Source organism: Mercenaria mercenaria, chromosome 12, assembly GCF_021730395.1.
Source record: "Mercenaria mercenaria strain notata chromosome 12, MADL_Memer_1, whole genome shotgun sequence".
In the NCBI taxonomy this organism is placed as follows: domain Eukaryota; kingdom Metazoa; phylum Mollusca; class Bivalvia; order Venerida; family Veneridae; genus Mercenaria; species Mercenaria mercenaria.
Window position 1 is genome coordinate 1,586,655 of NC_069372.1, and position 16,619 is coordinate 1,603,273.

At 37.1% G+C, this 16,619-nt stretch overlaps 1 protein-coding gene across 1 annotated transcript in view; it reads right to left on the reverse strand.

Moving 5' to 3' along the window:
- Nucleotides 1–16,619, reverse strand: part of LOC123534159 (autism susceptibility gene 2 protein-like) — a 172,946-nt gene that overhangs the window by 135,444 nt on the left and 20,883 nt on the right. Inside the window, exon 2 of the mRNA XM_053518968.1 lies at nt 291–413. Coding sequence (XP_053374943.1) covers nt 291–413 — 123 coding nt within the window. The remainder of the gene's footprint in view (nt 1–290; nt 414–16,619) is intronic.

Genomic DNA, 16,619 nt, shown 5'->3' on the forward strand with positions numbered 1-16,619 from the left:
TCACTGAAACTATTATCTCTTAATCACAGATTGTATTCAAAATAGGAAAGAGAATTTCTGCCTTTTTTTGGTGTAGACAGAAAGAACGGAATAAAGGCGGTAAGACCTGATGAACAAAATAATGTCAAGGAAAAGACGGAAATAGGCCAGACAGTGTCCATCTAAAAAAACGATATTGCACAAGATCACTGTAATCACTTTTCTGTGCGACTTAAACGTTACAAGACAAAATATCGTCATGGAGTTACAATGGCGAACAAATAATTACGAAAGCAAAACATGGCACGTACCTTGTCTTTTTTCTTGACATGTTGATGTCTGTGTATATGCCTTGCCGGAGAGATGGAGTTATTCCTCTTTGGTGTACATTTATCACCTCCTGCTTTGTTTGTCAATTTACCCTGTGTGAATTTCTGAAAGAAAACAAAACTATTTCATTCAATTATCCTGATCTTCCATATTTATCAACAGACGAATTTCGTGTCACTCAATATCAACAGATGACTCTGCTAGGATCTATGGTCCTGTATGGTCTGTCAATATATCTTGCAGACATTTATTATTCCCAACTGACATCAAGAGATATTTATATAATTTAGACCTACACATTATAATAGGATCAGAATCAGTCTAGTTACAGTAGCTACTGTGAAAAACCATTAATTTTCATGGGGGACTGGTTTTTAAGGGGACACTAATTTTCAAGGGGGACTAACTTATATTCATGGAGGACTTATTTTCAAGGAGGGCTAATTTATATTCATGGGGGACTAATTTTCAGGGGGGTCTAATTTTCATGAGGGACTAATTTTCATGGATTTCATGGCTGAGTCAATCCATGAAATGAAATCCAAACAAACAAGAAAAATTCCCATTTATCTGTGTTCAAATTCTGAAATCCACAAATTCATATCCCATGAAATAGCCATTTAAGCTATACCATGAAATATTCCCACAGAATTTCAATCATGCTCATGAAGTTATATGATTTCTGAATATACACCAAAACCAGACCACTGTGATGTTGGTAAAAATACTGCAGCAATTCGATTTGTTGTAGTGTTTTCATCCGTTATTTTTACAACAATCCAAATTGCAACAATCCATATTTGCTGCTGGTAAGACATAATGCTGCAGAAGTCATGTGACTTGCTTCCATAAGCCATGTTGCTGCAGCAAGTCATGTTGCTTCCATAAGCCATGTTGCTGCAGCAAGTCACGTTGCTTCCATAAGTCATGTTGCTGCAGCAAGTCATTCATGATGCTGCAGCAAGTCATGTTGCTTCCATAAGTCATGTTGCTGCAGCAAGTCATGTTGCATCCATAAGCCATGTTGCTGCAGCAAGTCATGTTGCTTACATAAGCCATGTTGCTGCAGCAAGTCATGTTGCTTACATAAGCCATGTTGCTGCAGCAAGCCGTTCATGATGCTGCTTCCATAAGTCATGTTGCTGCAGCAAGTCATGTTGCTGCAGTAAGCCATGTTGCTGCAGCAGTTAATGTTGCTTCGGTAAGCCATCTTGCTGGAGCAGTTAATGTTGCTTCAGTAAGCCATGTTGCTGCAGCAAGCCATGTTGCTACAGCAAGTCATGTTGCTGCAGTAAGTCATGTTGCTTCGGTAAGCCATGTTGCTTCAGTAAGCCATGTTACTGAAGAAAGTCCAATTGCTTCAGTATGCCATGATGCTGTAGCAGGTCATGTTGTTACAGCAAGCCATGTTGCATTAGTAAGCCATGTTGCTTCAGCAAGCCATGTTGCTTCCACAAGTCATGTTGCTTCACATGGTTCATACAAAATTCTCTTACCAAAATTCAAGGACTTTTCAAGGTTAAATTTGTATTTTCAAGGATTTTTTTAAAATCCGTAACCAGTTCAAATTATACAATTATGGCAATGTATTTCATGAACACGATAACTATATATTAGTTTCTAACTTTTTTAAATAGTTTCATTACTGACTAGAAAACACAGTTCATTTGTTAACAACAATGGCCTCCACATACAGTTACACACACTAAATGAATTATTGTCACCAGTGATAAAAAAATTAATGTCAGTTTATGTCAATCCTTAACCAATCCCCAAATAAAGACATTTTAGATTTAGATTTTAGAGTATTTAACTGTTACCACTAATAAAATGGCAGGCCATGTCAACCCCTAAGTAATCCTGACTTCACAATATACTGATTAATCCTTGTTGGCCCTTGGGGTCTATTTACAGTTTCTGAAGTGGGTTGGGGTGGGATAGTCATACCAGTGACAGAACTTTCCATCAGTTTCAAGAGTGGATGGGGGAGGTAGAGTTGAATTATTGTTGATATCTCGGCTACTGCCAGCACTAGTTTCGCTCTTTACATTGAAAATTCCTTCCTGTCGAATGAATGCCACCCCACACGATGCCAACGACGATCTCACTTCTTCGCTTTTCTTATGCTTTGCACTCTTAGCATGCGACGCACTTACACCCATGTGCGTCAAGTCAATATCTTTCATGTATAGCGTGCACCGGGCTTTGTGTTGGTTACTCGTGGATTTTACCCACTGATACTTTGCTACCCACTTGTGCTGGAACGAACACTTCTTCCCGATTTTCCCCATTTCTACAAAACCATGGACGCTGCCATTTTCACAATTTCTAGTGACGTCATACACAAACGTTTAGTATAAAACCCGTACCGTACAGGATACTCGCTCTCGTACCGGCGACTTTTCGTACTCCTACACAAACGTATTTTAAATTTGCCGAAAAAAAGTTTTTTTATTCATTTTTACACCGATAACATACGATTTTGACAACAGACAGAAACTGTTAATGGATTTTCAAGGCTGTCTGCCTAAATTCAAGGACTTTCAGTCAAATTCAAGTACCCTTCTTGCATTTTTTCAAGGCAACACTAAATTCAAGTACTTTTCAAGGTTGCAACCAAATTCAAAGACTTTTCAAGGCCTGTGCGAACCCTGCTTCAGTAAGTCATGTTCCTGCAGCAAGCCATGTTGCTTCAGTAAGCCATGTTATTGTAGAAAGTCCAATTGCTTCAGTATGCCTTCAGTAAGCCATGATGCTGTAGCAGGCCATGTTGCTACAGCAAGCCATGTTGCTGCAGTAAGTCATGTTGCTTCTGTAAGCCAAGTTACTTCGGCAAGCCATGTGTCTTCCACAAGCCATGTTGCTTCAGTAAGCCATGTTGCTAGAGCAAGCCATGTTGCTTCAGTAAGCCATGTTACTGTAGGAAGTGCAATTGCTTCAGTAAGCCATGTTGCTGCAGCAAGTCATGTTGCTTCAGTAAGCCTTGTTACTGTAGAAAGTCCAATTGCTTCAGTATGCATCAAGTAAGCCATGATGCTGTAGCAGGCCATGCTGCTTCACTAAGCCATATTGCTGCAGTAGGCTAAATTTCTGCTGTATACCATATTAAGCCCTGGTGCTACAAAATGCATATAGCTGCAACAAGCCAAATTGCTGCATTGAGCCATACTGTTCCAGCAAGCCTTACTGTCGCAGTAACCTATACTGTTTCAGTGACCAATGTGGCTGCAGCCTGCAACAAATCAAAATGCTGTAGTAAGTCATATCTATGTAGCAAGAATGTTGTTGCAGATCCATATTTCCATCAGCTGAACGAAGTTAGTCAACGTTGCTGTTGCAGTACCATAGATTCTGAAGTATAATTCAGTTTGTTTTTTTACTCTCAGAACCAACCCCCTAATCGTTGGTGAATATTATACACAGGGTTAGTAGATTTTCTAAATTAAGTGAAAATTCTAGGCAGTTCATCCTGCAGGACGAAGTGTTGGAAAGAATTTGTTGAGCCCTGTTTTTGTATTTTGAGGTCAAATGGTATCACCAATAAAAGTTAGTTATTATGACTCAGTCAGTGTTATATCAATGAGCTGCAGCAATATGCCATCTTAACCCATAACATGCTGGACACGATTTATTCTGCCTTTGCGACCCGTGTAGATCATGATCAGCCTGCACATCTGTGCAGTCTGATCATCATCTGCACTGTTCGCCATTCAGTCAGAATCTTTTTGGTAAGCACCCTTTTAACAGTTAATGGTACTGTCCATACTGAAAGAATGGACAAGTTCATTATAGAAATTTAGCAGGGAAAGGGTTAAGTCTTTTGCAGAGATGTAACAAAATATATGTAACAAAATATATCTCTACTCCAATATCAATAATAAAAACTTCCACATTTCTAGACAGTACAAACAATTAACTTCTATCAAAAACTTGTTCACTACCAGCTTTATGCCAGAGATAGACATGTTTTCTGGTTAAGCTGTCTACAGAGAGCTCACATTGTAAAAAAATAAATAAATAAATGTCTGTGTTAGTAGCCATTCTTTAATCAGACACATCACTGTCAAATGTCTACACAAAACTGTTTCCTTTTCTAAAAGAAATTTACCCAGACATACATAAATCTTCATAATCCAATTGAAAAACCTTTACTGATAAGAGTTCTACACAAATTGAGACAGGCATTATACTAAGAAAAGGCAGATTATTTTGTCTTTTAGCTCAACACAAGTATGCACACGGGCAGAATGTCGAGCCCACCAGCTGTGTAAGTGTGACCTTGACCTTAGACCTAGGACCTGGTTCTTGTGCATGACACTCAGTCTCATAATGGTGAACATTCATGGCAAGTTGCATTAAAATCCCACCATGAAGAAGAAATGCTCCGGACAATCTTCAATTTGACATCTGACCTCGAACTGTGACCTTGACCTTTGAGATAGGAACATGGGGTTTGTGCATGACATTCCTTCTCATTGAGGTAAACATGCATGCCAAATATAAAAAGATTGGTCCATGCATGTCAATATTATGGTCCAGACAAAATCGAACGGATGCACGCACGGATGCACGCACATACACTGACCCGCCAAAAGTGACGACTAAGTCGAGCTCACCACAAGTGGGCTCGACAATAAAACTATGAGTTACAAAGCAGCAAGTATTTTTACTCTACAGTTCCAGGCCTATGTTCTCGAGATGAGTGTATGTTGACGAGTGAAGTGATGCATATGTTCTTGGAGTGAGGCATATGTTTTTGGAGTGATGTACATGTTCTTGGAGTGAGGCATATGTTCTTGGAGTGATGTGTATGTTCTTGGAGTGATGTGTATGTTCTTGGAGTGAGGAGTATGTTCTTGGAGTGATCTGTATGTTCTTGGAGTGATCTGTATGTTCATGGAGTGATGTGTATGTTCTTGGAGTGAAGCATATATTCTCAGAGTGAGGCATATGTTCTTGGAGTGGTGTATGTTGTTGAAGTGAGGCATATGTTCTTGGAGTGATGTGTATGTTGTTGGAGTGAGGCATATGTTCTTGGAGTGATGAGTATGTTCTTGGAGTGAGGCATATGTTCTTGGAGTGATGTGTATGTTCTTGGAGTGAGGAGTATGTTCTTGGAGTGCGGCATATGTTGTTCCTGGAGTGATGTGTATGTTCTTGGAGTGAGGCATATGTTCATGGAGTGATGTGTATGTTCTTGGAGTGAGGCATATGTTCTTGGAGTGAGGCATATGTTCTCAGAGTGAGGCATATGTTCTTAGAGTGATGTGTATGTTGTTGGAGTTAGGCATATGTTCTTGGAGTGAGGCATATGTTCTCAGAGTGAGGCATATGTTTTTAGATTGATGTGTATGTTGCTGGAGTTAGGCATATGTTCTTTGAGTGAGCCATATGTTGTTCTTGGGGAGAGGCATATGTTCTTGGAGTGAGGTATATGTTCTTTGAGTGAGGCATATGTTCTTGGAGGGAGACATACTTTCTTGGAGTGATGTGTATGTTTTTGGAGTGATGCATATGTACTTGGAGGGAGACATACTTTCTTGGAGTGATGTGTATGTTCTTGGAGTGAGGCATATGTTCTCAGAGAGAGGCATATGTTCTTGGAGTGAGACATACGTTCTTGGAGTGAGGTATTTGTTCTTGAAGTGATGTGTATGTTCTTGGAGTGAGATATATGTTCTTGAAATGAGGCATATGTTCTTTGAGTGAGACATATTTTCTTAGAGTGAGGCATATGTTTCTTGGAGTGATGTGTATGTTCCTGGAGTGAGACATATGTTCATGGAGTGATGTGTATGTTCTTGGAGTGAGGCATATGTTCTTGGAGTGAGGCATATGTTCTTGAAATGAGGCATATGTTCTTTGAGTGAGACATATGTTCTTAGAGTGAGGCATATATTCTTGAAGTGATGCATATGTTCTTGGAGTGAGGCATATGTTCTTGAAGTGATGCATATGTTCTTGGAGTGATATGTATATTCTTGGAGTGAGGCATATGTTCTTGAAGGGAGGTGTATGTTCTTGAAATGAGGCATATGCTGTCAGAGTGAGGAGTCTTTTGTTGGACTGAGGCATATTTTTTGGAGTGAGGTGTACGTTGTCATTCCTTCTGCAGATCTTTATTTCAAAGAGAGAGGATGTCAGTTTCTTGTGGGGAACAGGTCACTGTATTGGTACAGCACCCTGACTGCCTTTCATAACTGGCAACCGTTAAGCCAAAATCAATCACTGTGACAGACCTTTTTTTTGTATATTTTACTAAACAATCAAACAATCTTTTCAAGTCTGTAACATTTTAAAGCTCTTAAAGCCAGCAAAATGATACCACAACTCATACATCCGTGCAGGCTGATCATGGTCTGCACTGTTCGCCATTCAGTCAGTATCTTTTAGAACCCCTTTTAACAGTTAATGGCTCTGTCAAAATTGAAAGATGGACCAGTTCATTATAGAAATTTAACAGGGTATCAAGGGTTAAACTCTAAATTTGATCACTTGAAACCCTGGATAAAGCTCCCGGAGAATTTTACTCATCCCCGTGCCACCTCCAGCAAATTGTGCTTTACTGTAATTCTACTTGCCAATATTGTCTATATACACTTTCATCACAAAGTTTATTTTTCTATAATTAAGGTAGTGGAGCTGACAGCTGGCAGTTTCCTTCCTGATCTTGTATTATTGTTTAGGCCGTTTGGCACCCTTTGGATGTAACTATAGTTCATCTGTGCATTATAGGTTTCTGTAAATTCCAGAGAATACTGAAATCGAACTATAGCATAAATACTGTCTGGTCAATGACTGCCTCCTTACTCTAACAGTACTCAGATATACCTATATTCAAGCCAGACATTCTTTCTCCTTAAAGCTGTAGTATCAATACTATCTCCCCAATGATTCTAATGTTATTCAAACTGACATAAATACCATGCCATGATTTATCTCCAAATCATCAACTGCTGGAAGCATCTTGGAAAAAATGCCATCTTCTTTTGAGAACCTAATTACATAATTATCGTTAGCACTGCCTCTGATATTTATAGAATACAAAAAAAAAAAGAATACATGCATACAGTCTGGATACTGGTATTTCTGAAACGTTTCTGCATTTTTAGTCCGATTTTGGCCTTGACCCAGGGTTCATACAGACAAGGCCAAGTCAAATTCAAGGACTTTTTAAGGACTTTTCAAGCACTAGTCTTATAGTTTTCAAGGACTTATTTATAAATAATACATACACAGATTTGTAAATTCTAGCCGCTATTCATTGACGCCATTTTAGTCAGGGGAGACAACGCTAACAGAAGGTACGAAACATTCGTACCCAACTTCACTTTCGTCCCGAACACATTCGACCTTTTTCATTACGGCGTTTTCGTAGCTCTGCCCATTGCTCGAAACTTGCCGATTTTATTCTAAAAGATTTACTTTTGATTTTCAGGGAGATTTTAATTGTCTAGCATACGAGAAAATAAGAAATTCAAGTACTTTTCAAGGTCTTTGGGCAATTTTCAAGCACTTTTCAAGACAAATTTTGTTTTCAAGGACTTTTCAAGACTGCCCTTCATTTTCAAGTACTTTTCAAGCCTGTGCGAACCCTGTGACCACATAAGGTCATGTAAGTTTATAGTGTCCATGTAAAACCACAGAAATGTTCCAGAAGATCCTTCAAGCATATCTTGCGGAGAAGTTATTCCAAGTTTTTTTATAATGTTTCTCAGGGACTCCTGATCAGAAAGTTAGGTCCAAAAACAATCAATGACAAATAGAAATGCAGCGCACCTCTTTAATACTGAGAAACTGAAGCTCTGTGAGACAGGACTCAGCAATCCCATTTCAACATCACTACTACATATGGTTGAAGGTTATAAAGCCGGAGACTAGTCTGACAATTCTCACATATGATTGGCTGATTTGTACAACAATCTCTAAACTGACCAATGGCAATGCTCCAACCTAAGACTGGTCCCCAAACTCAAGTTTTATAACACTGGAACCAGCTGGTGTTAATCATTATTTTCATACTTTTCTCATATATTAACTTTTTGAAACCTTGTTTTGTACCGTCATATTACAATGTTATATTCCATGTTCGGCAATGAACATATTGTATGTTTTTGCCTAAATAAACTATCTTGAATCTTGAAAAAAAAATCTTGGTCTGAAATAAGACTTAAGTAGCACGCTATGTGAACTTCTAGGTATTAACTGAGATTTAAAATAATGTGTTTAAAGTTTTACACAAACACATCTAACATCTACATACCTCGCTTTATCATTAAAGTCATTGAAATCTTCTTTCATCTTCAAATAACATGAGAATTATTAAACCAAGTAATCATATTTCTTACAGAGACAAACTTGTGAACAAGCTGAATACGTTTTAACAAATTAAGCCTATCGTATTTCAATGAAAGACTCAAAATCCATTTACACAGTCAAGTTTCAATACAGCAAACAGAATAGTTAATCCGGTCTTAAAAGACAAGTGTCTGAAAAAAAACTTTGTTAACTCCAATTAACAAAATTTTATGTGATTTTACACATTTAAATGTAATCTCTTCCAATTAGCAATTGATCTGTTTCACAAATCCTGTTTCTAATTGTTACTTGAATTTGTTCTATACATACTGCCTTATTCCTCACAAATTACCAACATCTTCCATCTTTCCCCACAGCCCCCCGCATGCAGGGCTGAATAACTTCATACACTAGTCTTTCATCTAACTGTCACACAGAGAATATAGTATTACACTGCACCCTGGGATCAAACCCATGACCTCTTCATTTATATGTCATGCATTCTACCCGATGTGCTACTACCAGCTCGGCACAGATCAGCAACATAGCAGCTTACTTCTTCAAAGTAGATAAAAGCATTATGTTTAATTAGTTAGTTAGGAAAATCTAATCAGACAAATGCTTTTAGGACTTAGACAAGTCTTGTTGCCATGTTTCCAGCTGGAAAAAAAAAAAAAAACAACAAGAAAACAGAAACAGAGCAGCTTTTCTAAGATTCGTCTACTGTTTTTCTGCAGATGGTTCCACAATGCCAACAGCCTCTCAGTAAGTTCATGTAATGGTCACAAGATCTGATGGAATCCAACAAGATATGGGAAAGCAGAAATAGTCTGTGCAGTAGATAAACTGATTAGTTCTAAAACTAACAGAACATGGCTTTTTCCGAGAACATTTTCTGGCTTCAGTAAATACAGAAACATAGAATAGGATAATATTATCGACAATGTTTCTTCAAGAATTGGAACACTAGACAATAATTACAAAGTTCCTGATAAATTTAAGTGATAGATATGCACACAGGAAAGTCATTGTCCTAAACAAATTCCAACAGTACTCCAAAACAAAGCTATCTGACTGGTATCACGTAATTCGATAGCAACGAAAATGAAAGAATGCAAAATATGGTATGCTTACTGTAACTTAACCCTTACCCTGCTAAATTTCTATAATGAACTTGCCCATCTTTCAATTTGGACAGTACAATTAACTGTTAAAAGGGATGTATACCAAACAGATACCGACTGAATGGTGATCAGTGCAGAGCTGCAGATCATCAGACTGCATGGGCATATTCAATTGTGTCCAGCATGATAAGGATTGAGAAAAGGAGCCCTTCTGTTTTTAACAGATATTTCACTCAAACCTATATTCTAGTTGTACCAGAGCCGATTTGTTCTTCTTACAAAAGATCATTGTCCGAAATATTTAATTATTGGCAGTTTCAAGCAGGTTTTAATGTTGAAAATCTGGACCAGTGAATTTCGACCGTGTACAAGTAGATTTTTAAGTCTCACTTGAGTGAAAAATATTGGGATTTCCACACCCCTGAAAATTGAATGATCAGTAAATATTGTGTCCTGAATTTTTATTGAAATATGTCAACATTTGACAGAAATACAAATGCTTCAAGAAAATGATAGAGCTGTTTCCTCTTTTACAAAATTTGGAACAGAATATCTTTCTTTAAATAGATACTGCTATTTAAAGTTATTTTCTAATCAGTGCCAGTACAACTCTGACAACAATGGTGATTTCAAACATCTGACACTGACAAACAATATCCTTTCCACTCCAGCCACTATAATCATCTCCTTCACTGGAGAGTATTATTCTATTGTATTTGAAGAGCCCTGATTTCTGAATATCAGTCTCTATGACAACAAGGGCATTGCACTCTTTCTTCATTACTTATTCAGGAAGCATGGCTGCCAAAAACTGTCTCCCTTTACTACTTTGTTATCACAATACACCTGTCATCCCTCTGATAACAATAAAGGTCAATGTACATATCTGCAAATTTACTGATTTATAATTAAAAAAAAAAAACAACTTTAGTTGCACTGTATTGAATCTGGTAAATTACCAAAACTCACAACAAGATACAACATACATATGTAACAACAACCTCAGTGTTAGAGAAACTTTCACTTTCAAAAATGTTGACCTAGCTTCCACTTCATAAGAATTATCTACAAACCACATATGCAATGAAGGGCACTACTAGGCCTAATTTTTCTCCAGCTATTGATCAGTTACCACTTTTCATTTCTGACCTTTAACACTGACCTTGAAATAATAATGGTCAATAACTGACCACGAGCAACCATCCAATCAGGTTTTATAGCCAAAAGCCTAAGTTTTCTTCATTTATTGACTGCAATTGTTATCAGTGTGGGGGTCACTGTAATCTTGACCTTTGGCCTCCCTTCTGCCATAAATAAACTGACCACAGGTAATCATCTACGAAGTTTGTCAACCGCAGACTTAAAGTTTTCAATTTCAAGGTCACATTAACCATAACCTTTGACCTTCTGCCCTCAAACACAACAGGGCCAATCATCCTATGAAGTGTTATAACTTCTCCTTTACTAATCAGAAACTGTTTCCAGTTTCAAGTCACAGTGGCCTTGACTTTTGACCTACAAACATCAAAACCTTTAAAGCATCTACTGACCACAAGCTATCATCCCTTAAAGTATAACCCCTGCATTTTTCAGTTCTTGAATGGACACTGTTTCAAGTCTGAAGGTCACTGTGACCTTGACCTTAGACTAAATACTGACAACTAAAACAACAACATGCAATAATCATTTTAAGGCTGACTACTGTGGATTAAAGTCTTCTCCAGTTAACAGGTAGAAACAACAAACTTTTCAGACTGAAGGTCATTGTGACCTTGACCTTTTGACTTACTGACCCAAAAAACAACACGTCATCTACTACCACAGGCAATCACCCTATGAAGAGTCACCAAGGCAGTGCAGAATGTTTTCCAGTTATTGAACTGAAACCAAAATGTCTACATACCAACAAACCAACCACCTGACAGACATGAGCAAAACATCATACCTGGGGGCATAATTAAACTTAACAACTAAGTAATCTATTACAATGTCACTGAAATTACACTGTGGCATGTGCATAATAAAAATTTTGCTGAACAGGCATCCCACTAAAACTTCTTTTACAAAATAACTCCCAACTTCGAAGGGGTATATCTTCACTTGGTGCAAATCTGCGCATACAAACTTTAATATGTCACAGTGCCAGGGACCATGTTAAAAATACCAAAAGTAGTCCAAAAACAGGGTTCAATATAGCATACAAGCTAAATGCTAGAGGAATTTTGGAATAGCTATTGGTCTTTGAATGTACTAGCTTAGCTAATTTTAATAAGTCAATAATAATATATACCAAACAAAATTAATGTCTTCAGTACTTTTAATAAAGTTTGTTTTTTGTCAATAAAGGGATGTAATCATTTATAAATGTTTTTTTTTCATTGTTCAACAAAACTCATGCATGATGTACACATAAGAATGATTACAAATAACAATACTGAACAGCTCAATTGCATTATTGCAACAACTCAAGGTAAACTTGGTAGGTTTTCAAATTAGTTGGCAAGTGGATAAAAATGGCACTAGCTCAAATTCTTTTATCTAGTAGAAACTATTTTTATCAATTATTTATTAAGTTTTGGCCTGTAAAATATAAATGCAATTATTAAATATTATTAAATATTATTGTTTAACTTTATGTAGTTGCTTTTCCTTTCTACTAAGCTAGTGAACAAAAATGGCACTAGCTAATTTAAGCTAGTAATCAAGAGGGTCATGATGACCCTATATCTCTCACCTGGCCTTGGAATCATCAAGATTAACATTCTGACCAAGTTTCATGAAGATAGGATTATAAATGTAGCCTGTTAACAAGCTCTCCCTTTGACTTTAGTGGTGACCTAGTTTCTGAACCCACATGACCCAGTTTCGAACTTAGCCTAGGAATCATCAAGATAAACATTCTTACCAAGTTTCATGAAGATAGGTTCATAAATATGGCCTCTAGAGTGTTAACAAGCTTTTCCTTTGATATGAGCGGGTGATCTAGTTTTTTATCCCACATGACCGAGTTTCAAAATTGGCCTAGGAATCATCAAGATAAACATTCTGACCAAGTTTCATGAAGATAGGGTCTTAAATGTGGCCTCAAGCGTGTTTAACAAGTTTTTCCTTTGATCTGAATGGGTGACCTAGTTTTTGCCCCATATGACCCAGTTTCGAACTTGGCATAGGAATCATCAAGATAAACATTCTGACCAAGTTTTATGAAGATAGGGTCATAAATGTGGCCTCCAGGGTGTTAACAAGCTTTTCCTTTGATTTGACCTGGTGACCTAGTTTTAGACCCCACATGGCCCAGTTTCTAACTTGGCCTACAGATCATCAAGGTAAACATTTTGTGCAAGTTTGTAGCAGATCAAAGCTATATAAATGAAACCTCTATATGGCTGAAAGGGCCAAAATATAAAACCCATGAAGGAATCTAGACAGTTTTCGAAAGGAACAGAGATATTATTGTGACCTAAGTTGTGTTTAAGTATGGTTAAAATCAAATGTAAAAATGTCACTTCTATCATGTTCACAAGGTAAAAATTTACAAATTTCGGCTCTTTCAGGGGTCAATCAGGGACCATAACTCTGGAACCTATGATTGGATCTGATGGATTCATCATGGAATCCAAGATCTATTGTTGTTTAAGAAACTTTGCAAGTTTGAATCAAATCAAATCATAAATGAAGTCTCTATATGGCTGCAAATTAGCCAAAATAGCAAATTTTGGCCCTTTAAGGAGCTGTAACTCTGAAACCCACGATGGGATCTGGCCAGTTTTCGAAAGGAACAGAGATATTATGCCAATACAAGTTGTGTGCAAGTTTGATTAAAATCAACTGCAAAATGTGGTCTCTATGGTGTTCACAAGAAATTGTGAACAGACAACTGACAGACAATGGGTGAAGCGAGATGACAAAGCTAAAACTATTGCTAAATTTGACCCCTGTAAAACAGGAGCTTTTACAGACTTGGCAACAACTCTGGTTAATGAACTAGGTTTGCCACAGATCAACTTTCTTAAATCACAAAGGGGTCATTATTCATAGTTCTGGCTGATCAATTAATAACTTCACAGTGTTAATCTCACATTTTGATGAAAGAACCATTATTTTCAAAATTTCGAAGAAAACAATATAACCACTGCCAAACGTTTCTATTCAACATAAAAAATCAAACACTATTGACAAATTAACAGCTCTTGAGAGATACCAAATGTTGATAATTAAGATTATTCAATTAAATAACACTAGAAGCATAATCAAACAGTGTATATAAAACAGTTTTTTTTCCCCTGTTTTCTTATTTTTTCTCCTCTACAATAGCATAAGCACCCATTTAACAAAACGCATTATTTCCGCCACTTGTTTTCCCCGATCAATATAACATTGTATGCATACTGAATGACTTGCTGGGCAAGTCGACAAATATATGACATGATTGATTTGTTTGCTCTAGGGTTGAATCAGGTTAGGGGATTGGGGTTAAAGTGCCTTCTTTCACAAGATTTTAATCATATTTTAGTATTAAAATATTTTTGTAACTTTACAAAACGTCTGAATAAAGGTGAATGACAAATAGTTGTAATTTTATTACAATTTCACAAGTGACATTCTATGACTAAGCATTTAACCGCAACTATATTATTATATTTTCTTAAATCGTAACTCAGTTTAACATTCCTAAAGGCTGCGGTACTCGCTAAATGTTTAAGCGTAATTAACTTCTTTACCAAAAAGTGGCTACAACATATGAAAAGCCCTGAATTTTCCATGTAGGTCTCGGAATATTTGCAGCAAGCAAGACAATTCAGCATACATGTCATTACACATTTTGTTTGTGATAAAAAAAAACTAGTGTTCCATTCTCAGAGCTTTGACAAAATAAAACTCAATATTATGTATCGGGTGAAAAATTAGCGGTTACCTCTACTAGTCATTACCGAAAATAATGTCAGTATGTTTATTTGGGTTAAGCGTCATTTTGCAACAGTATTTCACCTATGTAATGGTGGGCATACCTGACTAATCTGTTCAGCGTAAGTGTCAACCTTTTCACATGAGATACAAATACAACACACATTTCCCTTCAAATGTGTGTGCGCATGTGTGCGTGCATGTTGTGCGTGACTGTTCGGGTTTAGCGTCATTTTCAACAATTTTTCGGTCATATAGACAATGCTGTCTTTTAACTTGTAGCACTGAGCACAACATCCAACTTTAACATACCCAGTCACATTATACTCATAATGGGCTGACCTACTACCTTCTTAATGCTGAGCACCAAGCGAGGAAGCTACTAATACCATTTTTCTGGTCTTAAATTGGTATGACATGGCCTGGGAGCAAACCCATGAACTCCCGCACTAGAAACAGGTGCTCAGTACCACTAGCCTACCAAGGCAGTAGCTTAATATTGAAAACCGACAAGTCATCGACAACAACTATACAAACAAGTCATCGACAACAAGTATATAATCTAACGAGTGTAAACTTAAAGTGTATACTTCCCAGAAATTAAGACTGTCCTCCAGTCAAACCCAATAACTGTCAAACAATAAGGTAGTCAGCTTGTTGACACCACTAAAAGCCATCATCAAAATTCAAAACAAACAAAGTTTCCCCTGGATAATATTCATTTAAACATTTTTCGCTAGAAGTCTTTAAAGTCTCTATCTCCATAAACTTGTAAAAATCAATCCTGAGAAAACAGACACATGTTTTTTGTTGAAAATAAAATCTACATCTTCTCTAAGAAGTTGAAAAAAGATAAAAAGATTTTTTTTCCCAATTTAATCATTACATTCAAACTTTGATAACTCAATCGGTCCGAAACGAAAATCCTGACATCGGCGCTACCCCACCCACCGCATTCCCAATATTACATATTTTGTAAAACGTGATAGGGTAAAGAAATAAGCATGTCATGCATTAAAACTGAGTTACCAGTCACCGCGCGTTACCATACAATGAAGACAGTTATTCAGTGTTATGTGTGAACGTTACTTTGTTTAAATTTCGATGTTTTTCCGAGATAATACGAGGCATTGACACCGTGTGTGTAACTAGTCTAAAAGCCAACGCACGTGACTTCGATACCGTATACACGGCAGATACTTTGTGATGTTTCCTCATTCTTTGACGGAATTCTATAAAATACAATGCGAGTTACACGACACATATTCTCTGCTAAACAGCCTCAGTATTTAAAGAATACTCTGCCGCGGACCGAATGTGTACGTTATTTGAATGCTAAGATTGAATTTCCCGCATGTATAGTAAAGTTATATGTTCTCCTCTGATGTAAACAAAATTTCATTTTGAAACGTTTTTTAAACGACCGATTTGATAAACAGTGCCACTCTGGTTTTCTTTATCATTCGTGGTTGCCCGTCCATTTTTTTTCTTTTTTGTACAGTCGGGTTGCAAAGACGATTTTCTGCATTTGTTTCAACTGGAGCCCCAACAAAATGAATCATGTAATTTTTTCAAATCAAGTAATTATAAAAATTATTTTTACCGGTTTTCCGTGTGATGTCTCATTAAATCAAAGACCTTTAATGTACAATTATAGCTCTTTGATTCAATGCAGCGACCATTTGTTTGTTACCGTGATCAAACATAGCCTTTTGAAATAAACCATCCGTCGGATCCTAAATAAAAGAACTGGATCCCCGTCGAAATGATTTGGATCCAGTCAGAAACGTTAGGAAACCAGTCAAAAATGTTAATTACACCGCAGTCGGCTGTCTGCAAACATTAAAGGATGTGCCGCGCGAGCACTGATTGCATCACGCGCTCATTACGGACCGATTATCAAAGTGACAATCAGACCGATTGACACGTTTATTGATTATCTGAAGGTGCGACCAACAATTTCCTACTTGGCAGGTGATCGTG